The following is a 25,318-nucleotide window of genomic DNA, read 5'->3' as shown; positions in this document are numbered from 1 at the left end:
TAATACTTCAATTATTTCAAAATATATAAATAGAAAAAGAATGAGAAAAAATATAATTAACTTGTTTCATTTCAAATTGACCAACTTGTTTTGGTCACGATTGTTCCATGAACAATTTTGTTAGACATGAATCTAATACTTCAGCTTTGTCAAAATGTAAAATTTGAATGAGAATGAGAAAATATTTAATTAACCCGTTTCATTCCAAATTGACCAGTTTATTATGGTCATGACTGTTCAATGAGCAATTTCTTTTGACAAGAGTGTAATACTTCAATTATTTCAAAATATGTAAATAGAAAAAGAATAAGAAAAGATATAATTGACCTGTTCCATTTCAAATTGATCAGCTTCTTTTAATCACGGTTGTTTCATGAACAATTTTGATAGACATGAATCTAATACTTCAGCTTTATCAAAATGTAAAATTTGAATGAGAATGAGAAAATATTTAATTAACCTGTTTCATTCCAAATTGACCAGTTTATTATGGTCATGACTGTTCATTGAGTAATTTTTTTAGATAAGAGTATAATACTTCAATTATTTCAAAATATATAAATAGAAAAAGAATGAGAAAAGACATAATTGACCTGTTCCATTTGAAATTGAGCAGCTTCTTTCGGTCACGATTGTTCCATGAACAATTTTGTTAGACATGAATCTAATACTTCAGCTTTATCAAAATGTAAAATTTGAATGAGAATGAGAAAATATTTAATTAACCTGGTTCGATCCAAATTGAACAGTTTATTATGGTCGGGACTGTTCAATCAGCAATTTCTTTAGATAAGAATGTAATACTTCAATTATTTGAAAATATATAATTAGAAAAAGAGTGAGAAAAGATATAATTGACCTGTTCCATATCAAATTGATCAGCTTTCTTTGATCACGATTGTTACAAGCACAATTTTGTTAGACATGAATCTAATACTTCAGCTTTATCAAAATGTAAAACTTGAATAAGAAAGAGAAAATATTTAATTAACCTGTTTCATTCCAAATTGACCAGTTTATTATGGTCATGACTGTTCATTGAGTAATTTCTTTAGATAAGAGTGTAATACTTCAATTATTTCAAAATATATAAATAGAAAAAGAATGAGAAAAAATATAATTAACTTGTTCCATTTCAAATTGATCAACTTGTTTTGGTCAAGATTGTTCCATGAACAATTATGTTAGACATGAATATAATACTTCAGTTTTATCAAAATGTAAAATTTGAATAAGAATGGGAAAATATTTAATTAACCTGTTTCATTCCAAATTGACCAGTTTATTATGGTCATGACTGTTCATTGAGTAATTTCTTTAGATAAGAGTGTAATACTTCAATTATTTCAAAATATATAAATAGAAAAAGAATGAGAAAAAATATAATTAACTTGTTCCATTTCAAATTGATCAACTTGTTTTGGTCAAGATTGTTCCATGAACAATTATGTTAGACATGAATATAATACTTCAGCTTTATCAAAATGTAAAACTTGAATAAGAAAGAGAAAATATTTAATTAACCTGTTTCATTCCAAATTGACCAGTTTATTATGGTCATGACTGTTCATTGAGTAATTTCTTTTGACAAGAGTGTAATACTTCATTTCAAAATATGTAAATAGAAAAAGAATAAGAAAAGATATAATTGACCTGTTCCATTTCAAATTGATCAGCTTCTTTTAATCACGGTTGTTTCATGAACAATTTTGTTAGACATGAATCTAATACTTCAGTTTTATCAAAATGTAAAATTTGAATAAGAATGGGAAAATATTTAATTAACCTGTTTCATTCCAAATTGACCAGTTTATTATGGTCATGACTGTTCATTGAGTAATTTCTTTAGATAAGAGTGTAATACTTCAATTATTTCATAATATATAAATAGAAAAAGAATGAGAAAAAATATAATTAACTTGTTCCATTTCAAATTGATCAACTTGTTTTGGTCACGATTGTTCCATGAACAATTTTGTTAGACATGAATCTAATACTTCAGCTTTGTCAAAATGTAAAATTTGAATGAAAATGAGAAAATATTTAATTAACCCGTTTCATTCCAAATTGACCAGTTTATTATGGTCATAACTGTTCAATGAGCAATTTCTTTTGACAAGAGTGTAATACTTCAATTATTCCAAAATATGTAAATAGAAAAAGAATAAGAAAAGATATAATTGACCTGTTCCATTTCAAATTGATCAGCTTCTTTTAATCACTGTTGTTCCAAGAACAATTTTGTTAGACATGAATATAATACTTCAGTTTTATCAAAATGTAAAATTTGAATAAGAATGGGAAAATATTTAATTAACCTGTTTCATTCCAAATTGACCAGTTTATTATGGTCATGACTGTTCATTGAGTAATTTCTTTGGATAAGAGTGTAATACTTCAATTATTTCAAAATATGTAAATAGAAAAAGAATAAGAAAAGATATAATTGACCTGTTCCATTTCAAATTGATCAGCTTCTTTTAATCACGGTTGTTTCAAGAACAATTTTGTTAGACATGAATCTAATACTTCAGTTTTATCAAAATGTAAAACTTGAATAAGAAAGAGAAAATATTTAATTAACCTGTTTCATTCCAAATTGACCAGTTTATTATGGTCATGACTGTTCATTGAGTAATTTCTTTAGATAAGAGTGTAATACTTCAATTACTTCAAAATATATAAATAGAAAAAGAATGAGAAAAGACATAATTGACCTGTTTCATTTCAAATTAACTTCTTCTGATCACCATTGTGTTATGAGCAATTTTCTTTGATATGAATCTAATACTTCAGTTTTATCAAAACATAAAATTTGAATAAGAATGAGTAAATATTTAATTGGCCTGTTTTATTTCAAATTGGCCTGTTTATTCTGGACATGACTCTTTAATGAGCAATTTCTTTAGACAAGAGTGTAATACTTTTCAATTATGTCAAAATATAAATGTGTGTAATAAAACACAAACAACAATCACACCTAAATTTTAAATTATGATGATGACAATGAAAATATACAAATGCAAATATTAGAATGAATTTCCTGTACAATTTTAGCACAGTCCAACAAAAAACTGACCTGTAATAGGTTGCAGAGCTGCTTAAACATAACACAACTTAAAAACCATCCACCATCACCAAACTAAAAACTTAAACTCACCTTTAATAGCAGGATCAGGATGATGGTGGCAGGTGGACACCTGACAACCCCTCCGCTGCTCCAAACTGGGACAATGTCTGCCCCCGTTCTTCGGCTGCACCTGCACCGACCTGGCTCTGGACATGGTGCCCGGTCCGCAGTCCGCATCGCAGGGCGACCAGGGGCCCCACGGACTCACCTGACAATCCACCACTGAAAAAAAAAACAAATATTAAAAAAATGAACTTGATTAATGGACGAAACTTTCAGCGATTAATCTAACGTTTGACACGGCTCGAGTGGGCAAAAAATCGCCGATGAACAAATGAAAATCCGGGGGCATAAGTGAGTGTGTTGTTTGGAAGTTCCTTCGACGGGAGTTAATCCGAGTTCCACTCGAACGGGGGATCGGTGTTCAGAGTTTAATCTTGTTTCGGGGTCTCGAGAACGCTTTAACGTTTCGGTCACGTGGCGCCGATTACCCAAATCCTCCGGATTTTTTGCCTTACGTCTGGTCCGGGCTTTCTTTCGGTGTTCAGTGGGAAACAAACAGTTTTTTAAAGTACATCAAAGCCTCGTGGCGGTGTAGTTGTGCCCGATTAGAGGGGCATATTAATAATAAATAGAAAGCACCCCCCCGGAGGCATCGGATTGTCTCCCGGCGAGGCGTCCGTAATTTATCACGCTCCGACACGGTTTTGAGTTAACGAGGGGGAAAGGCTTGACAAAACAACGGCGCTAATTATAACATAAACCGAACACCGAACTATTTTCATGTGTATAATTCCATTAAGGGGGTCCGATGTACGGGCGTCGACGCCGCGACGACACTTAGCCGGCTTTTCCAAACAGTATTATGATGTTAATTTGACGACAAAACACCCCAGTTTCGGCTGGAACAAAAACGCCGTAACGTACCGCAGGAATTTCTAAAAGACATTCATTGCAACCGACAATCGGAGGCGAAAGCAGACAATTCAATTAAACACGGCCGTAAAAAGCGGGGTTTCTAATTCGTGGCGAACACTCCGATTGAACTGGGGGGGTGGTGGAGGTTGGATCGTAGACGTAGACTCGATATCGCCATTCTCCGCGTTCTTCGCGGTTCATTTCGACCGCTGATCGCCATTTAGATATGTACGTTTCGTTTAATATCAATTACAGGTGGTACGGACCGACGGACGAATCGCTTCCAATATGTTTGCCCGTTTCCGTAAATGCGATTCTGCCGACCAAACGATTTTAAATAAGTTAACGTTATCGGGTAGCTAATTGCGTTTTCCTGCAGTCTGCAGCCGGGCCCAAAAGAAACAAAAGGGAGCTTGAACAATGGACTAGATTTGCTGACGATTGGTTAATGTCTGATAGACACTTCAATTTTCATCAAAGGTCTTTAGGTACACTGAGAAGGTTAAAAGGTAATGGGGCAGCTGTAGAGAACGATGAAACTGTAATTTTCATCAATACTCTCAGACTAAAAACAATGGGTGATTTAATCATGATTGGATAATGTCTAATGGGCAGTTCAATTTTCATTCAAATCTGGATACACTCTCAAGAACGGTTTATTGTTTTAAGCAGGTTAAAGGGTTATAAAGAAACTTAATTTAGAAATATTGAGGCACCGGTGAACCTGTAATTTTTGAAGTTTTATATAATCAATGGAAGATTTACTGACGATTATATAATATTTAATTAAAAAATAGTTTTTATGATAGAATATGCAATATATAGAAACAACAACTAAAATGTAATCTTCTCCAATATTCTTGGTGAACATTGAAACCATTCAATGTAAAATTTGCTGACTACTTTAATATTGATTGATGGACAATTTAATCTCTTCTGATACACTTGCAAGATCTATTTTTAGGCTTCAAATGTAACAAGAAAACTTTATTATAGATCAAAAGTCACTAAATAAATTGTTGTGCTCATCAAAAAGCTCTTGGTGAATCGTAATGGACAGTTAAACTTTCACTGAAGGTTACTGATACACTTTTAAAAACAGTTTTTATTATTTTAAAAGGTTGAAAGGTAATGAAGAATCTTCATTAGAATATAGAAACAACGACAAAACTGTCATTTTCACCAATACTATTGGTGAGGCTGAAACCATTCAATGTAAAATTTGATGACTACTTAAATATTAACTGATGGACAGTTTAAATATCATCAAAGTCTTCTGATATACATGTGAGAACTATTTTTAGACTTTGTATAGATTAAAATGTAATAAGAACACTTTAATATAGATGAAGAGTCAATAAATAAATTGCAGTGCTAATCAAAGCTCTTGGTGACTCGTAATGGACACTTAAACTTTCACTGTAGGTTACTTTTATAAACAGTTTTCATGATTCTAAAAGGTTGAAAGGTAATGAAGAAACTTCATTAGAATATAGAAACAACGACAAAACTGTAATTTTCACCAATACTATTCGTGAGGCTGAAACCATTCAATGTATAATTTGATGACTACTCAAATATTAATTGATGGACAGTTTAATTATCATCAAAGTCTTCTGATACACATGCAACAACTATTTTTAGACTTTGTAGAGATTAAAATATAATAAGAAAACTTTAATATAGATGAAGAGTCAATGAGTAAATTGCAATGCTCATCAAAGCTCTTGGTGAATCGTAATGGACACTTAAATTTTCACTGAAGGTTACTGATGCACTTTTAAAACAATTTTCATGATTCTAAAAGGTTGAAAGGTAATGAAGTAACTTCATTAGAATATAGAAACAAAGACAAAACTGTAATTTTCACCAATACTATTGGTGAGGCTGAAACCACTCAATATAAAATTTGATGACTTCTTAAATATTAATTGATGGACAGTTTAATTATCATCAAAGTCTTCTGATACACATGCAACAACTATTTTTAAACTTTGTAGAGACTAAAATATAATAAGAAAACTTTATTATGGATGAAGAGTCAATGAGTAAATTGCAGTGCTCATCAAAGCTCTTGGTGACTCGTAATGGACACTTAAACTTTCACTGTAGGTTACTGATGCACTTTTATAAACAGTTTTCATGATTCTAAAAGGTTGAAAGGTAATGAAGAAACTTCATTAGAATATAGAAACAACGACAAAACTGTAATTTTCACCAATACTATTGGTGAGGCTGAAACCACTCAATATAAAATTTGATGACTACTCAAATATTAATTGATGGACAGTTTAATTATCATGAAAGTCTTCTGATACACATGCAACAACTATTTATAGACTTTGTAGAGATTAAAATATAATAAGAAAACTTTGTTATAGATGAAGAGTCTAGGAGTAAATTGCAGTGTTCATCCAAGCTCTTGGTGAATAGTAATGGACACTTAAACTTTCACTGTAGGTTACTGATGCACTTTTATAAACAGTTTTCATGATTCTAAAAGGTTGAAAGGTAATGAAGAAACTTCATTAGAATATAGAAACAACGACAAAACTGTAATTTTCACCAATACTATTCGTGAGCCTGAAACCATTCAATGTATAATTTGATGACTACTCAAATATTAATTGATGGACAGTTTAATTATCATCAAAGTCTTCTGATACACATACAACAACTATTTTTAAACTTTGTAGAGACTAAAATATAATAAGAAAACTTTATTATGGATGAAGAGTCAATGAGTAAATTGCAGTGCTCATCAAAGCTCTTGGTGACTCGTAATGGACACTTAAACTTTCACTGTAGGTTACTGATGCACTTTTATAAACAGTTTTCATGATTCTAAAAGGTTGAAAGGTAATGAAGAAACTTCATTAGAATATAGAAACAACGACAAAACTGTAATTTTCACCAATACTATTGGTGAGGCTGAAACCACTCGATATAAAATTTGATGACTACTCAAATATTAATTGATGGACAGTTTAATTATCATCAAAGTCTTCTGATACACATGCAACAACTATTTTTAGACTTTGTAGAGATTAAAATATAATAAGAAAACTTTGTTATAGATGAAGAGTCTATGAGTAAATTGCAGTGTTCATCCAAGCTCTTGGTGAATCGTAATGGACACTTAAATTTTCACTGAAGGTTACTGATACACTTTTAAAAACAGTTTTTATGATTTTAAAAGGTTGTAAGGTAATGAATAAACTTCATTAGAATATAAAAACAACGACGAAACTGTAATTTTCACCAATACTATTGGTGAGGCTGAAACCATTCAATGTGAAATTTGATGACTACTTAAATATTAATTGATGGACAGTTTAATTATCATAAAAGTCTTCTGATACACATGCGAAAACTATTTTTAGGCTTTGTTGAGATTAAAATATGATAAGAAAACTTTATTATAGATGAAGAGTCAATAAATAAATTGTAGTGCTCATCAAAGCCCTTGGTGAATCGCAATGGACACTTAATCTTTCACTGAAGGTTACTGATACACTTTTAAAAACAGTTTTTATGATTTTAAAAGGTTTAAAGGTAATGAAAAAACATCATTAGAATATAGAAACAATGACTGTACTGTGATTTTCACCAATACGGTTGGTGAAACAGAAACCATTCAATGTAAAATTTTTTGACTACTTAAATATTAATTGATTTTCAGTTTAATTATCATCAAAAGTATCTGATGCACTTGCCACAACTTTCCACTCCATTTTAAGCAATAAATTATAATGTTCATCAAAGCTCTTGGTACTGATCTGTCAACTCAGTACTTTGACAATAAGAAGAAGAAGATCAGCAACTCATGTCACTCATCAATCATGTAACAATGTCGTTGTAATTCACCTAAGACGCAAAATTTCTTGTGATAATGCCAGAGAGGTGCCTGCTAGATGATTACTACGACTCAATTGGTGGACAAACAGACGGATATCAGTACATAGTCGGAACACTTGGAGGCTTGATTTTGGGGCTCAGCTTCCTGAAATGTGGTCCGGCTATTTTTGCGGTCATCACCATCATCGTTGCCGCCTTGTACACAGCGTGTAAATACAAGTAAGTGTTAAAACTTTGTCGTGGTCTTGGTCTTTGGAGTTGTGCCTTCATTGTTGCTTGTTCTGGTCCGAACTATTGTTTGATGATTTTAGTCGTAATACCATAACAACAAAATGTGTTATATGTCAAGATGTGTTCAAGAGAAATTTTCAGTCGATAATTTGATACCCGTAGATGAAGTATAATGTCAAAATTCCCTTTTCATTAACATCATCTTCATGGACTGTCCCTCAGACCATTCGGTTGTGAAGAAGAAGCCGGAAGAAACTACCTTAGAAAAATGGTTGCGTCGCTTTAAGCGACATTCGCTTACCAAGCAGTTCTTGTTCGGCACCTCAGCCGGTTTCCTAACAGGCCTAATAGGCTTAAACAGCAGCAAAAACGCATTGATAGTCATGATCGGCTCATCTATTTTCATTTATTGGGCCAACGAAAACGGGTACGGAGGTGATTTAACCTCGTTGTTAATTTTAAGTGTTGTCTTTTGCAGATGCATCAAGATCGAAAATCCTCAGGTGAACAGAAGACTGGTGGAGATGTCGGAGAAGTTTCAGCGCAGCTTCCCGTTATGGATTGAGAGCACGAAGAGATTGTTCATGACCAACACGAACGTCACCATCGGATTTTGTGGCGGTTTTGTGTTGTCATTGATTCTGACCTAAAGCAAGAATACACATAATATTCCATTACCTGTCCGTGTTTCATTTCAACCCATGAATAATTAACAGGTTATTGATGTGCCGCCTTAATCACTTCCTCACGTTTCTAATTCCGAACAATCTAAATTTAAATTCAATGCCACTCTAATCTAATATGCGCAACGGAAAAAAGTTTATTCACCCATCCATTATGCGCCCAAAAATCTCAGCCATAAAGTTCGTACGATAATAAAACAAAAATCCCAAATTCCTATCGCGTCCGTGTTTAACTCAACAATGTCGGACACCCTCACTCTCCCCCACGAAAATCGAATGAAAAGTTTTTTCCTTTTGCGGCGTACGGGCATCTGAATGCCGACGCCTTTTTCCCACCTCAAATTGACTGGCAGGACTCGCAGGACCATCCGATCCCTCGCCGGACCTTCGAACGAACCGAGTGGGAAATTTATTTATCGATTGTCCGACCGTGCTTAGGATAAGAGCCCTGTTATTACCCGAATTCGAAAGGCCGCCCTAAGAGGCCAATTTTTATTCCAACACTTCTTACACCGTGCTAAAACGGACGAGGACATCATCAAAATTAATATTGCCCCAGGTTAATTAATGCCCCCCGGGTGCAGCCGCAAAACAGGAATTCAGTTAGTCTCGAAAACATGATCGAATTAAATTGCCCGGCCCGTTTGGTCGGACTCTTTCCGAAACGTAAATAGACCGAGTTGAACGTACTTGTAAATACTGGTGTGTGTGTACACGGTCTGGCATGTTTCCAGCGGGGGGTTTTGCGCTTCCCGGCCGGGAACAAGACCGACTGTTTCATTAGACAAATGCACACCGCTTTAATCTATTCAAGAGCCCCGCTAATAGCCTTACCGAATGGAGTGGTCTTAATTTCAAGATGGATTGCACGATTCGGCTTCTTTATTGCGTGCCGGGCTGCAACGTTCGGACTTTTGTAGCCGGGCGAAATTCGAATTATGCTACATGTATAGCGTACACGAGGCCACGGAACGGTCGCTAGTGTCTTAATTTATTAAGACGCTCCCTTTGATGTTAACGTGGGCTTCTATCTTTGCAGTTTTCACCGTTTTGGTTTCTATTTAATAAAAGTAATTTATGGCTGCTTTCCTGACATCGTCAGCGTCTCAATGTTGGTATTGAAGCTAATCGATTACATCTTCAGGTTCCTTCCTTTTCTCTTCAGTTCTTCCACTTTGTTTCTATCTACTACAACTACGTAAACAATGTTTGTAACTTCCTTAAAGAGAATTTATATGCCTTCGTCACGACAAGATCATTAATAATTCTTCTGCCAATAAGTTTAACTAAAACAGGAGCTCCTCCACATTTCGATAGTCTTCTATTCTAACAAGTATCAGGTTCCGGAATGCTTAATCTTTGTCCTCGTCCAGAGTATTACAAAAAGCAGGAAATTTATATAGAACTAAGTCCACTAAGACTTTTATGTTTTATGTACGTGATCCTTCTCCTTTACTCTATACTATATTTTCTCCATCTTATTTAAATTTACAACATAAATAAAAGTGATTTGTGACTCTTTATTAAGAAAATTTGTGACTTCAATAACTTAATGTTGGTTTTAAAGTTAATCAATTACATCTTCAGGTTCCTTCCTTCTCTATTCAGTTCTTCCACTTTGTTTCCATCTACTACAACTACTTAAACAATGTATGTAACTTCCTTAAAGAGAATTTATATGTCTTCGTCTCGACAAAATCATTAATAATAATTCTTTTCCCAATATCTTTAACTAACACAAGAGCTCCTCCACATTTTGATAGTCCTCCATTCCAACAAGTATCAGCTTCTGGAATAATTAATTTTTGTCCTCGTCCGGAGTATCACAAAAAGCAGGAAATTTATATAGGACTAAGTCCACTAAGACTTTTAATGTTTGATGTACGTGATCCTCCCCCTTTACCCTACACAATATTTTCTCCATCTTATTTAAATTTACAAACATAAATAAAAGTGATTTGTGATTCTTTATTAAGAAAATATGTGACTTCTATAACTTAATGTTGGTATTAAAGTGAATCAATTATATCTTCAGGTTCCTTCCTTCCCTCTTCAGTTCTTCCACTTTGTTTCTATCTACTACAACTACTTAAACAATGTTTGTAACTTCCTTAAAGAGAATTTATATGTCTTCGTCTCGACAAAATTATTAATAATAATTCTTTTCCCAATATCTTTAACTAACACATGAGCTCCTCCACATTTTGATAGTCCTCCATTCCAACAAGTATCAGCTTCTGGAATAATTAATTTTTGTCCTCGTCCGGAGTATCACAAAAAGCAGGAAATTTATATAGGACTAAGTCCACTAAGACTTTTAATGTTTGATGTACGTGATCCTGCCCCTTTACCCTACACAATATTTTTTCCATCTTATTTAAATTTACAAACATAAATAAAAGTGATTTGTGACTCTTTATTAAGAAAATATGTTACTTCAATAACTTTATGTTGGTATTAAAGTTAATCAATTATATCTTCAGGTTCCTTCCTTCCCTCTTCAGTTCTTCCACTTTGTTTCTATCTACTACAACTACTTAAACAATGTTTGTAACTTCCTTAAAGAGAATTTATATGTCTTCGTCTCGACAAGATCATTAATAATTCTTCTGCCAATAACTTTAACTAAAACAGGAGCTCCTCCACATTTTGATAGTCCTTCATTCTAAAAAGTATCAGCTTCCGGAATACTTAATCTTTGTCCTCGTCCAGAGTATTACAAAAAGCAGGAAATTTATATAGAACTAAGTCCACTAAGGCTTTTAATGTTTAAAGTACGTGATCCTCCTCCTTCACCCTATACAATATTTGCTCCATCTTATTTAAATTTACTAACATAAATAAAAGTGATTTGTGACCCTTTATTAAAAAAATATGTTACTTCAATAACTTTATGTTGGTATTAAAGTTAATCAATTACATCTTCAGGTTCCTTCCTTCCCTCTTCAGTTCTTCCACTTCGTTTCTATCTACTACAACTACTTAAACAATGTTTATAAGTTTCTTAAAGAGAATTTATATGTCTTCGTCTCGACAACATCATTAATAATTCTTCTGCCAATAACTTTAACTGAAACAGGAGCTCCTCCACATTTTGATAGTCCCCCATTTCAACAAGTATCAGGTTCCGGAATGTTTAATCTTCGTCCCCGTCCATAGTAAAACAAAAGGCGGCAAATTTACATAGAGCTAAACTCCCCAAGAATTTTAATATAAAAGTGCTCAGTAACTCAAAGAAGGCGCAACTGACAATACATAAAGCCGTGTTAAAGAACTTAACAAGATTTATTCCGTCCTTAACGACGTAATTCTGAGTAAGTGTTCCCGAGCCGGCGACGTATAATCAAATTTTAAAAGCGTTTAATTCTACGCCATTTAGCTAATTCCGACCGTTTAAATTAAGAAATTTCAGCTACGGGGAAGTCCTTAAATATCCCCGGCGCCGCCGATCGGACCAATTTCTCATGGAATTGCCCTCCATAAACCAAATTAATTGCCGGTCGTGACTAAAATTAAAAAAAAAAAAAAAATAGTAAGTAAACGTCGTTTCAATTATTGTTTTATTAAACAAATAGTAAAGGTTCCCGTTATGCAGTGAAGGGTCAAAGGCATTTATTTGAATGGGTTGATTCTTATTGTTAGGCGAATATATGCATATTTTTACATTTTTATACGTTATAAATAGATAAGACTAGAAAAAACTCCTAGACGTGCACTTTTGGATTTCAGTGAGTTCTGGTGCGGGTCAAGATATGCCAGTGCGTTTCTGAACAATTTACAGTGTTTGTTAATCAATCAAGATGGCACCTCAAGATCAAGAGTCGGCGAAAATTGAGTTGGAATTCGGCAGGTTCCTTTCCCATCCTCCATCAGGCGAAGAAATCGTCATCTCTGGTATAACTTTAACCTTCTGCCTCAACTTCTCTACAACGTCACCTTTCAGGTTTATCTGGCGTCTACCCAAACTCATCAGATGTGGCTGAATTCTCCAAGAACTTGTACGAGAAAATCGATATGGTCGATGATGATCACAGGAGATGGCCACCATTCATGCAAGAAGTGCCTCAACGTGCCGGCAAACTTTGGGAGCTGGGTAAACTGGATGCTGGCTTCTTCGGGATGCTCTACAATCAGGTTCAATCATCGGAACCATCAGGACGTATCTTCCTAGAGAAGACGGTAGAAGCACTCTTTGATGCTGGCATCAACCCATCGGAAATCGAGGGCACCAAAACTGGAGTGTACGTGGGAACCTGCACCACCGACTCCGAGAAGAAGCTACTCCAGACGGACTACCCCAATTCACTCCCCATCATTGGGTAACTTAACAAAACAACAACCTTAAGGTGTAACGACCATATTTTCATTGCAGGAGCATGAAATCAGCCATCATCAACCGCATCAGCAACTTCCTGAGGATAGACGGAGTATCCCTGAACATCGACACAGCCTGCAGTAGCTCCCTGTTTGCTCTAGAAAACGCGTTCAGGGACTTACGAATGGGCAAATGCGACACCGCCATCGTGGCAGGTCTGCAACTTTGCCTCCACCCCTTGGTCACCCTCCAGTTCGCCCGATTGGGGGTGTTGGGAATAGACGGCAAGTGCAAGTGCTTCGACGAGTCGGAAAACGGCTACGTCCGTTCCGAGGCCATCATCACCCTCATCCTGCAGAAGCAAAAGGATGCTAGGAGGTCGTACTGTACTTTGGTCCACGCCAAGACCAACGATGACGGTTACAAGGATCAGGGTATAACGTTCCCCAGCAGGAACATGCAGACCAAGTTGCTGCAGGAGTTCTACGCTGAGTGTGGGATTGATCCTACAACTCTGGCTTACGTGGAGGCTCATGGTACCGGTACGCCTGTCGGTGATCCCGAGGAGTGTGCAGCCATTGACAAGATTTTTGCTGGCAACAGGAAGTCACCACTTCTAATCGGGTCTGTTAAATCCAACATTGGGCACACCGAGGCTTCTTCTGGCCTTTGCAGTGTCACCAAGGTAAGACATGACTTACACATCTCAAACACAATTTGACCACAACTTTTCTAGTGCATAATCGCCTTCGAAAACAACTTGATTCCACCCAATATACACTTCAAAAATCCCAGGAAGGACATTAAAGGTTTGATGGAAGGAAGACTTTCAGTCGTAACTGAGCCAACGCCCTTCAAAAGTGATAACGGACTTATAGCTATTAATTGCTTCGGCTTTGGAGGTGCCAACTGTCACACCTTGCTCAAACAAAACCCTAAGGAGAAGAAACCTACAAGTGATGACATACCCCGACTTGTATGCGTCAGTGCTAGAACAAGAGAAGGAATTGACAAACTTCTTGACAGTGTCGTAGAAAATCGTTTCGACAAAGAACACATTGGACTCTTACACAAAATTTTCAAGGGTGTTGTCAGAAATCATGTATATAGAGGTTACTTGGTCTGCTCAGAAACTGATGAACTAGAACGTTCAATTACATCTTTATCCCAACAACAACATTCTTTAGGCTTAGTCTTTGCCAATATTGAAGATCAATGGAAAAAGGTGGGCAAGGATTTGTTGGTACTTCCCAAATTCGCCGAAACTATCTCCACAATTAACGAGATTCTCAGGTCCCAAAACCTGTCCATCTACGATTATCCCGAAACAAGACAAGACTTGATACAGCAGACAGTTTTGGGAAGCATTGCTGTGCAACTTGGTGTAGCTGAAGTTTTGAAGAACTTGGACCTGGATGCCAAACATGTTATTGGCGAAGGTATCAATCAACTTGCTGCCCTGTATTACCAAGATAAAGTGTCTTTGGAAGAAAGCATTGCTGTGGCTGCCTCCGTAGCTGAAGTCTTGGGCAAAACCAAGGAATCATGTGTCAACTATTTGGTGGAAATCAATTCACAAAAGGTACTACAATAATTTGGTGATTCAGTTTTATGAAATGGTTGTTGTAGGTGGAGAATCTGTGCAATAACTTTAACCTGTCAGTGGCAGAAGTTGGAAATGCGAGTGTAATATCAGGTTACAAGAAAGACGTTGAGCCTTGCGTCAAAATTTTGAAGCAAAACAACGTACAATGTGAAAAACTGGGCAACCAACTTCTAAACTTTGATTCTCCTCTGTTTGTTCAAAGCAGTAAGTTTCCCTTAATATGTTAAAGTCTTTAAACAATTTATGATGTTTCCAGAGCCAGCTTTGATTCAAAAATTGTCAACGAAAATCACAACCACCAAAACAGCAAGTGTCGTTGAGAACTTCATCACAGACTTGTCCAACGTACAGTTCTTCAAAAAACTGAGGAACATCGATGAAGAGTCAACGTTGTTGGAAGCTGGAAACGGCTTCAGCCGCAAAGTCTTGCAAGACAACAACGTCGACATCAGTGTGGTGGAAGCAGGCTTCACAGAAAACGACAACAACTTAAACGAATTCCTGTCCTCAGTAGGAAAGCTTTACGAACGTGGCTACCAACCAACATTAGAAAATCTTTATCCTAAAATCGAGTTCCCAGTTAGCAGAGGCACCCCAATGATCTCCCCGTACATTTGCTGGAACCACGACGAAAGCTGGTTCGTACCGAACTTCGCCAACCCCTACGCCGACATGACGACCATCAAACGATTCACCATCCACTCCACCGGATACGAGAACTGGGAGTTCGTCCAAGGACACGTCATCGACGGCAGAACCATTTTCCCTGCAGCCGGATACTTGAAGCTGGCCTGGCTGACTTTGTCGCAACTCGAGGGCAAAACCTTGGAGGAACGTCCGGTCACTTTTGAGAACTGCAGGTTCATCAGGTCTTGCATCGTACCCAAACAAGGTAAGCTTCTTTAATTGACTTGTAAGTACCTGGGTGCATCTGTGGATGTTTAGAAAAAGTGGAGTTCACCGTGAGGCTCCAACGGGGAAGTGGAATGTTCGAAATCACCGAAAATGAGCAAACCGTGGTGACGGGCAAAATCAGCGACGCACCGGAGGAGAAGGAATGCGGCCACTTCGTGGAAGGCGACAACGACATCTTGCTCAAGACCAAAGATGTGTACAAAGAACTCAGACTTAGGGGCTACAACTACTCGTAAGGCCTCACAAATTAAACCAACGACATGGCTATTTTTTGTTTTTTCTAGGGGTGACTTCAGAGCAATAACTGAGTGCAATACATCAGCAACTCAGGGCAAAATCAGATGGACTGGAGAGTGGGTAACATTCATCGATAATATGCTGCAAATGAAGATCTTGGGGCTTGACACCAGGTTGCTGTTTGTACCCATTAGCATCGAAAAAATGATCATCCATCCCAAGGCTCATTTGGAAGCTTGCAAAGGCCTAGGTGAATCACCGGAAATTCCTGTCTATTCCTTCATTGAGAGCAACATAGTCCAGTAAGAACAAGTACTAAATTTTTCTTTGCGCCTTCTATATTCGTCATTTCAGATCCGGAGGAATTGACATACGAGGTCTAATTGCTAGTATAATACCAAGGAAGAAAGTACTAGCCGAACCAGTCTTGGAGAAGCACACGTTCGTACCAAATGAATCCAACTTATCCTTGGAGAACGCCATACGTGTTAACACGCAAATTTTATACGAAAACACTTTGTTGCTTAAGGTTAAAGGAATAGAAGTAGTGGACGAAGCTAGTAAAAATGGCGCCCAGTTGTTAAGCCCTCTGATTTGCTCAGCTTTGGAAGACATGCCCTTGATACAACCAACTCTAACAGTCTTCTCCAAGAGCACCTTCGAAGACCTACCCAGCCACATTAAAGTTGAAGACAAACTTATAGAATCCGAGTCTGATTGTGCTGTAGTTGTTGGCAGCAAAATTTTGTCCAGGCCTGAAGTTAGAGACAAGTGCTTCAAAGTTTTAAAAGATGGTGGCTTCATAATCTCCAGGGAAGACTTAAACGCAGAAATAGTTGATGAAGCAATTGATGTGATCACAGTGTACAGGACTGACTCAGAGACGCTTGTGTTGTTCAAGGAAAAGTCCAAAAAGGTACAGAAAACCTACATCGACATCAGTTCCAAGAACGAAGTGGAGCAGTGGTTGCCCAAACTTCAGAGGACCATCCAGAACCAAAAGAACTTAACTGTTTATGCACAAGAAGACCCAGACAATGGAATTTTAGGTTTTGTTAACTGTCTGAGACAAGAACCAGGCAACCAACAAGTAAAGGGAGTCTTCATCCAAGACACCAAAGCTCCAATATTTGATCCACAATCACCTTTCTATTCGAAGCAATTGGAGAAGAACATTGCTGTCAACGTTTACAAAGATGGACAATGGGGCACCTACAGGCATTTACTTTTAGACAACGTAGAGGTCGAAAATCCTCACATTTTCTGCTCGGTGGAAACACCTGGAGACTTGTCCTCCTTGCACTGGAGGGAAGGTCACATAACCAACATGGACGACTCGAACATCGTGCAAGTAAGTTCGATCTATTTGTATTTCGTAATTAAATTTTATTCAAACATAATTAAAACCGATAATTGCCTCGGACGGAACATCAAAGTTGTGTAAATAAATTAAATGGAATTTACATTGTGCATTGGAAGTTTGTAATTAAAATTTATAATCGGACCGTTGCATTTAAATCTGTTTAATTTTTAGGTCTACTATGGGGGCGTGAACTTTAAAGATGTCATGTTGGCCAGTGGTAAATTGCAGCTACGCCTGGACAGGCTTCTACAGGACGACCCTTATGGGCTTGAATTCGCTGGAAGAGACCAAGAGTAAGATGTGGCCCTTTAAATTTACTTGTACTGATTATTTTTGTACTTTCAGAGGCAGAAGAGTCTTTTGTATGGGACAAACAAGGAGCATGACCACAGTGGCCCAGTCGTTCCCAGTGTTCACCTTCCAAATTCCTGACCACTGGACTATGGAGGAGGCTGCAACCGTTCCCTGCGTTTACCTCACCGTCCTTTACTCCCTGTTCGAAAAAGGTAACCTAAAACGGGGCGAGAGCATTTTGATACACTCTGGCTCTGGAGGCGTTGGACAGGCTGCAATCTACATAGCCCAGTACTACGGCTGCAAGATATTTACTACAGTGGGTACCGCAGAAAAAAGAGAGTTCCTGAAGAAGAAGTTCCCAGGCCTAACAGGTACTTACCCTTAACTTAACTTAAGACTTTAATACTAACCTGCAACAAAAAAAATGGATTAGTAATATTATATTATCGTTGTAGATGATGTAATATTCTCATCAAGAGACGCATCATTCGAATCAAACATTAGAAAGGCAACCGGAGGCAAAGGCGTGGACTTAGTCCTCAATTCCCTGTCAGACGAGCTACTATTCGCTTCAGTCAGATGCTTGGCAAGAGGAGGCAGGTTCTTGGAAATCGGCAAGTACAACCTGACCCTCAACACCCCAATAGGCATCCACATGTTCGAAAACGAGCAAAGTTACCACGGCATAGGAGCCGACACTCTTTCAAACGAAGCTAATTGGAGGGCACGTGAGTTACTGATCGAACACATCAAAAACGGAGCCATCCAACCTTTGGATCGCACCGTTTTCACCACCGATGAACTGGAGAAGGCCTTCAGATTCATGACCACCGGCAAACACATGGGTAAAGTACTGATCAAGTTCAGGGATGAGGAGGACGCGTTGGTGCTGAAGGTTAAGCCTGAGCCCAGGACTTGCGTTCCCAAGTTCCACTGCGACCCAAACAAGGTCCAGGTTATACTCGGTGGTTTGGGTGGTTTTGGACTTGAGCTGGCGGATTGGTTGGTTGTTAGGGGTGCCAAAAACTTATTGCTGACCTCCAGGACCGGCGTGAAGACTGGTTACCAAGCCTTAAGGATCAAGTACGTTAAAATTAAAATAATAGGTCACCAAAGGTTACACTGATGGTTTGCAGGACTTGGAAGTCGTATGGCGTTAACGTCAAGATTTCCACCGCCAATATTACAACCAAAAAGGGCTGCAGCGACCTAATACGTGAGGCTCAATCAATTGCACCCATTGAAAGCATATTTAACTTGGCTGTAGTGCTGAGGGATGCTCTGTTGGAGAACCAGACAGCCAACGACTTCAAATTGTCGCTTGAGCCTAAGGCAACTGCCACTAAATACCTGGATGAGCTCACCAGACAGTTCTGCCCGGACTTAAGGTAACTATTGGACACAACTGTGACTTTAACTAAATTAAGGATTTTGTAGGAACTTTGTGGTGTTCTCCTCCGTCTCCTGTGGAAGAGGAAACGCCGGACAAACCAACTACGGTATGTCTAACTCAGTGATGGAAAGAATCTGTGAAAAACGACACAAAGATGGCTTTGCAGCCACCGCCATACAATGGGGAGCGATTGGAGAGGTATTTATATCTTTTGTCCAAGCTTAGATAACCCTTAAATTTTTGAAGGTTGGTCTAGTGGCGGACATGCAGGAGGAGCACGTGGAAATACAAATCGGTGGCACCCTCCAACAAAGAATCGCCAACTGCATGAAGTGCATGGACCTCCTTCTAAGACAGAGCTCACCCATTGTTTCCAGCATGGTTGTGGCCGAAAAGAAAGTCGGAAGCTCCGGAAACGGTGATATAGTAGCAACTGTGGCAACTATTTTAGGTAATATCCTTGCACTACATTTATCCAGCCATAAACTCCAATTTGTGTTGCAGGATTAAAGGATTTGAAGAGTATTAGTATGCACGCAACCTTAGCAGAAATTGGCATGGACTCCATGACAGGAGTGGAGGTAAAACAAACCCTAGAACGTGAATTTGACATATTTTTAACCACGCAGGACATGAGGAACATCACCTTCACCAAGTAAGCCAATCCCTTTACAAGTCAAAACTTAGGCACCAACTAAAACGTGTTTCAGGCTGCAAGAAATCCAGGCCAAGAGAGATTTGCCCTCAGAAGAAGACAGTGTAGAAGACATAGTGGGAGTGAACGCCCTCTTCAGCTTAATAGGGGACGAAAAACTTTTAGAACAACCTGTGGTGAAACTAGAGTCTAGAAGTCCTCAGTCTGAAAGGGACGTCATCTTGTATCCGGGTGGAGAAGGTGTCTCCACTAGTTTCATAGAGTTGGCCAAGAATTTGTCCTTCAATATCTTAAGTGTGCAGTACTGCTTCAAGTACAACCAAAACTCAGTTGTGGAACTAGCCCGTGATGTCCTACAGGTGAAAAACTTGAGTTTATGTAAAGAATAAAGTTTACCCGACTTGTTGCAGGACCTTAAACCATACTTATCCAAAGATAGACCCTTCAGCATATTAGGATACTCGTTTGGAAGCCTCCTGGCTTTGGAGACGGTTAAGATTTTAGAACAGGAGGGCTACAAGGGACAGCTGTTAATTTTAGACGGAGGCCCACACCTCACCAAAGAACTGACCAAAGCGTTCAACGTGGAGGACGACAACCTTTTGGAAACCATGATCATCACCCACGTTTACTCAATTTACTACACCAAGGAGCAGGTTGACCAAATCATGGTACGTAACACAGGAAACCAATTAAAACCTACTAACTGACAGCTTGCAGCCCAAATTGTTGGCGTGCAAGACCCTGGAGGACAAGATAAACTTGTCGGTGGAGGAACTGAAGGGAAGGATTGAGTTCTCCTTCGACCACCTGTACAGGAACACCAAGGCCTTACTGAGCAGAGTTAGGGCCGTGCAAAATTACCAGCCCACCCAATACAATTACCAAAGCGAGGTGACTTTGGTGAAGCCCCTGAATACCGTCAACAGTCTACCCGAGGATTACCACCTGGGGCAACTAACTGGCAGGAACGTTGAAGTGTTTACTGTTGAGGGCAACCACAACAGCATCGTGAACAGTCTGGAGGTGGCCGAGGTGATCAACAAAGTTTTTGGAGTCGAATGATTGTTTATGTGTAACTGGAAGTATTTAATAAATGATTACGAAACTATCCTGAAGTGTTAACTTGGCAAAGCTTGTGTGGCGCAAATAAACGGATATAATTATTTATGCGGGTCGAAATTACATTTGGGGAGAATGTAGCATTGTTGGCTTGGAGTTGGCGGCGCGTAGGTTTCCTTGAGGGTGAATTAAAACAATGTGGACCTGTTGGTTGGGGTAGTTTTTTCGTCAGTAATTTAATGAGCCCCGTCGACAATTAACACGTGAAACCGAGGCCGAATGTAAATAATTCGACATCGGAAATTAGCTCGTTGCCGGGCCAGACACGTAAACCATTTAAAATCCGTTTAAAGCACAAAAGAGGCTTTGTGTCCCGCTGCAAATATCCGATGGAATCAATTTGCCGTCGTTTCGCCGTCCGATTTGTTTCAATCATTTCGATAATCCGATTTCGGCCACGGTTAATTTATTCATCGATTTTATAATTATGTTTAATTTATAATTTCAAGTGCCTCCCTCTGATACCTGGTATACTAGGTGTTTCTAAAATTTGAGGGCCAGTAATGAAGAAAATCTTAAAAATTAGTTTCTCCTGAAGCAAATACAGCCCCTGAAATTTAAGTTTAAAACTTAAATATCTCGAAAACTACTCTGATAATCAAAATTAATCGAGGATACCTTTTTTCTTCTAAATTGTGCAAAGAACATGAAAAACTCTAAAGTGTATAGAAAATTGTATACGAAGTTAATTTGACTTCAAAATTGTATAGAAGCTCTTTAAAAGGTTTTCCCCTTAATTGTATTACGAAATTCATGGTGGTTTCACAAATACCTTAAATGTATACAGAGCAGTTGATAACTCTAAAGTGTATAGAAAATTGTGTACAAAGTTTAACTCCAAAATTGTATAGAAACTCTTTAAGAGGTTTTTAGAAGTTATATTGTGTTCAGAAAAAAATTAAAAACTCCCTTAATTGTATAGAGAATTCAGTAGAAAGTTTTAAACTAGTTAAAATGACTCCAAATATCTTTCTGTGGTTTCACAAATATCTTAAATGTGTACAGAACAGTTGACAATTCTAAAATGTATAGAAAATTGTGTACAAAGTTTGTTTGATTCCAAAATTCTATAGAAACTCTTTAAGAGGTTTTTAGAAGTTATATTGTGTACAGAAAAAAAATTAAAAACTCCCTTAATTGTATACAGAATTTAGTAGAAAGTTTAAAACTGGTTAAAATGTCTCCAAATTTCTTTCTGTCGTTTCAGAAATATCTTAAATGTGTACAGAACAGTCGACAATTCTAAAATGTATAGAAAATTGTGTACAAAGTTTGTTTGATTCCAAAATTCTATAGAAACTATTTACGAGGTTTTTAAAAGGTTTTAAGAGGTTTTTGTAAATTATATTGTGTATAGAAAAAATTAAAAACTCCCTTAATTGTATAGAGAATTCAGTAGAAAGTTTGAAACTAGTTAAAATGTCTCCAAATATCTTTCCATGGTTTCAGAAACACCTTAAATGTTTACAGAGCAGTTGACAACTCTAAAGTGTATAGAAAATTGTGTACAAAGTTTGTTTGATTCCAAAATTCTATAGAAAATATTTTAGAGGTTTTTAGAAGTTATATTGTGTACAAAAAAAAAGTTAAAAACTCCCTTAATTGTATAGAGAATCCAGTAGAAAATTTGAAACTGGTTAAAATGTCTCCAAATATCTTTCAGTGGTTTCAGAAATACCTTACATGTGTACAGAACAGTTGACAACTCTGAATTATATAGAAAATTGTGTACAAAGTTTGTTTGACTCCAAAATTCTATAGAAACTATTTACGAGGTTTTTAAAAGTTATATTGTGTACAGAAAAAAATTAAAAACTCCCTTAATTGTATACAGAATTTATTAGAAAGTTTTAAACTAGTTAAAATGTCTCCAAATATCTTTCTGTGGTTTCACAAATATTTTAAATGTGTACAGAACAGTTGACAACTCTAAAGTGTATAGAAAATTCTATACAAAGTTTGTCTAACTCCAAAATTGTATAGAAACTATTTACAAGGTTTTTAGAAATTATATTGTGTTCAGAAAAACATTAAAAACTCCCTTAATTGTATAGAGAATTCAGTAGAAAGTTTGAAACTAGTTAAAATGTCTCGAAATATCTTTCTGTAGTTTCACAAATACCTTAAATGTATACAGAACAGTTGACAACTCTAAATAGTATAAAAAATTGTGTACGAAATTTGTTTGACTCTAAAATTGTATAGACACTCTTTAAGAGGTTTTTAGAAGTCTTATTATGTTCAAAAATGATTAACAACTGTCATAATTGTATTACAGAATTCATTAGAAAGTTTGAAAACTACTTAAAATGTCTCCTAATATCTTTCTGTATAGAAAATTGTGTACAAAGTTTATTTGACTCTAATATTGTATAGAAACTCTTTAACAGATTTTATACGTATATTATAAATTATATACGTTATAGTATAGAAAACTGTTCAAGAAGTTTTCAGTAGTTTTGTTGGTATAAGATTAATAATATATAAAATTAAAATGATTAAAATTGTAAATAAAAAAACGAAGGTGTTTCATTTTTTAATGAATAAAACTGCACCAAAAGTTGTGCAATTTTTAGCCTCCGAGTCAAAAATATTTGTGCGTTTGTTCCAATTTGGCTGTTGAAAAGCTACGAACATAAAATGAACTGCTAATGCAATTAAGGGGTTTACGAGCTCCATGAAAACGTACCACCAGCACATAAAACAATATAATTCATCTATATTCAATTAAAAATCGCCGGAAATTATTGCCGCCAGTTGTATATTATGTTAAATAGGATTAATAGTCGGTTGTCAATTTAAATGTTCCAGACACGTTTTGTGTTTAGGTGGCGAAACCATCGACGAATACAATTTTAAAACGATCGATGATGTAAAGGACACAAAGAACAAACTATAAAGTGCCTATTGATACAAAATAAATTGGTGTTAACTCGAACAACAGTCCCAACTCGACTAAAAACGATCCGAGGCCCTCGGAAGAATCGTTTCAAGTTCGATAACGAGTCGGTTTTTAATTACGCAGTCCATTAGAGGGAAGTAACTCGGTTAATAACGCGGTCCCAAGAACCGATCGTCCGTAACAATTCCCCGACAATTCCCGCTGGATATTCCCGCCCGGTCCTAACAGACAACCAGTAATTGGCTGCCGGGATGTTCGATTGCTCGTACACAAACGCTGACTGATGTACTTCGTTTCGGCACGCCGAAGGAACGTCCAATTTAACCCGGATCTTCGATTAGGCACACCGACTTTTTGGGCGCATTAAACGCGAACGGTTTATTTGCCCACCCACACACACATTCAGAGAGAGGCACGCGTGTCGGGGAAGTCCCCGAGCACGAAATTGAAACTAATTTAGATGGAATCGTGGCTGCGACAGTGACGCAAAACAGCATCGTTGTAATTACGATTTCGGGGGCTTATCAGAAGACACAAGACTTCGGGGGTGCCGCCGCCGGTTTGAGTATACGGAACGTTATCGTGCCATCTGCCATTTATGCTGAACGAGAAGATCGCTGCGATAGGCCTGCGGAACGAAAAGGACCGAGGGCGGTAAAAAAAATATATATTCCTTCGAGCCTCCCGCTCTCCTGTCGCCCTCCACGTCGCTCCACATTCGAAATTATTTTTATATCGGTGCACGGACGTTTACAACGCGAAAGGAATTGCTTACGAATTTACATTTTTATGTTTCAAATGAGCAACACAATATAATGTCGAATAACGCACAATAAAATATACTTTTATGAAGCAGCTTTTTTGCTGAGTTACTATTTTAGGCATTTTAAAAGGTTGCGTCTACGTATTTTTACCTTCCCCGGCTGTTGACTTCTTTAAATTGCGGATCTTTATCAATTTTAAATGTATTTTAAGATTTGTCCAATGAAGACATTGTTATATTTTATAAAACTCAGGTTTTCAGCAGTTTAACCATGTACAAGAAACTTAGTGGCACTAAGAAAGTATGCTGAAACAATAATCTTTTTACAAACTATTTAAATAGCGTCTCAATTTTAGATAAACATAAATTATATACAGAATCAAAACATAACCTCAGTTTAACAAACACTTCAAACGAAGAAATCAATTTTAGTACATGAAATATTAAGTAAAAATGTTATCCCACCTTTAATTCACGACCCCCATAACCCGACAGGAACATTTCGGCTGAATCTCCGGTTATCAGGTAATTATTTTATTGTTATACAAAATAATTTGAATAAATAAACCTAACTGCCGCTTCACCGTGCAGTGATACCAACCACACGCACCTAATGCAACTAAATTGCCCATAGATAAAGAAAAAAGTGATCACCATAGATAAAACAAATATAGATCAATAAAATGATTCTCAAATTATTAAAAAAAAATCTGGAAATTATTAAGGAAATAATAATAATAATAATAATTTAGTAATAACACATACTTATTATACAGGGTGTTACTAAAATAGGTGGTCAAAATTTGGAATCAGATATGTATTAAATTAAATTAATGATTAAAATTATAAATAAAAAATTGAATTAATTAAAAACAAAGAACAAAGCATAAAGTATATACTTGCAAACTAGCAGCCTTGTGTACAAAACAG

The 25,318-nt window shown here is 36.9% G+C and overlaps 3 protein-coding genes across 4 annotated transcripts in view; 2 read left to right on the top strand and 1 right to left on the bottom strand.

Moving 5' to 3' along the window:
* The window catches only part of LOC109594992 (somatomedin-B and thrombospondin type-1 domain-containing protein), a 111,559-nt gene extending 86,602 nt beyond the window's left edge, over positions 1–24,957 (bottom strand). Inside the window, exons 1-2 of the mRNA XM_049968508.1 lie at positions 24,854–24,957; positions 3,161–3,352 (exon numbers count right to left, since the gene is read on the bottom strand). Of these exons, the coding sequence (XP_049824465.1) occupies positions 3,161–3,284 (124 nt within the window). The 5' untranslated portion in view covers positions 3,285–3,352; positions 24,854–24,957. The remainder of the gene's footprint in view (positions 1–3,160; positions 3,353–24,853) is intronic.
* LOC109595002 (uncharacterized) lies at positions 7,863–8,814 on the top strand. Of its 2 annotated transcripts, none has more exons than XM_020010277.2 (2): positions 7,863–8,125; positions 8,616–8,814. In XM_020010277.2, the coding sequence occupies exons 1-2, from the start codon at positions 7,941–7,943 to the stop codon at positions 8,785–8,787; spliced, it is 357 nt and encodes a 118-aa protein (XP_019865836.1). In that variant the 5' UTR covers positions 7,863–7,940; the 3' UTR covers positions 8,788–8,814. The 2 variants fall into 2 exon arrangements, with proteins under 2 accessions (XP_019865836.1, XP_049824467.1); XM_049968510.1 differs by lacking the exon at positions 7,863–8,125 and adding an exon at positions 8,238–8,564.
* Positions 12,534–20,700, top strand: LOC109594991 (fatty acid synthase-like). Its single transcript, XM_049969122.1, has 19 exons — positions 12,534–12,714; positions 12,764–13,139; positions 13,193–13,820; positions 13,872–14,717; positions 14,765–14,945; positions 14,998–15,633; positions 15,687–15,888; positions 15,941–16,195; positions 16,248–17,244; positions 17,428–17,549; positions 17,602–17,924; positions 18,009–18,636; positions 18,690–18,941; positions 18,991–19,144; positions 19,193–19,397; positions 19,451–19,601; positions 19,657–19,960; positions 20,012–20,272; positions 20,322–20,700. Exons 1-19 carry the CDS (start codon positions 12,621–12,623, stop codon positions 20,664–20,666), a joined length of 6,960 nt encoding a protein of 2,319 aa, XP_049825079.1. The 5' UTR covers positions 12,534–12,620; the 3' UTR covers positions 20,667–20,700.
* Positions 24,958–25,318: the final 361 nt, after the last annotated feature.

This window comes from Aethina tumida, chromosome 6, assembly GCF_024364675.1.
Source record: "Aethina tumida isolate Nest 87 chromosome 6, icAetTumi1.1, whole genome shotgun sequence".
In the NCBI taxonomy this organism is placed as follows: domain Eukaryota; kingdom Metazoa; phylum Arthropoda; class Insecta; order Coleoptera; family Nitidulidae; genus Aethina; species Aethina tumida.
The sequence above is the reverse complement of the archived record's forward strand: the minus strand, read 5'-3'. Positions and strand labels throughout refer to the sequence as shown.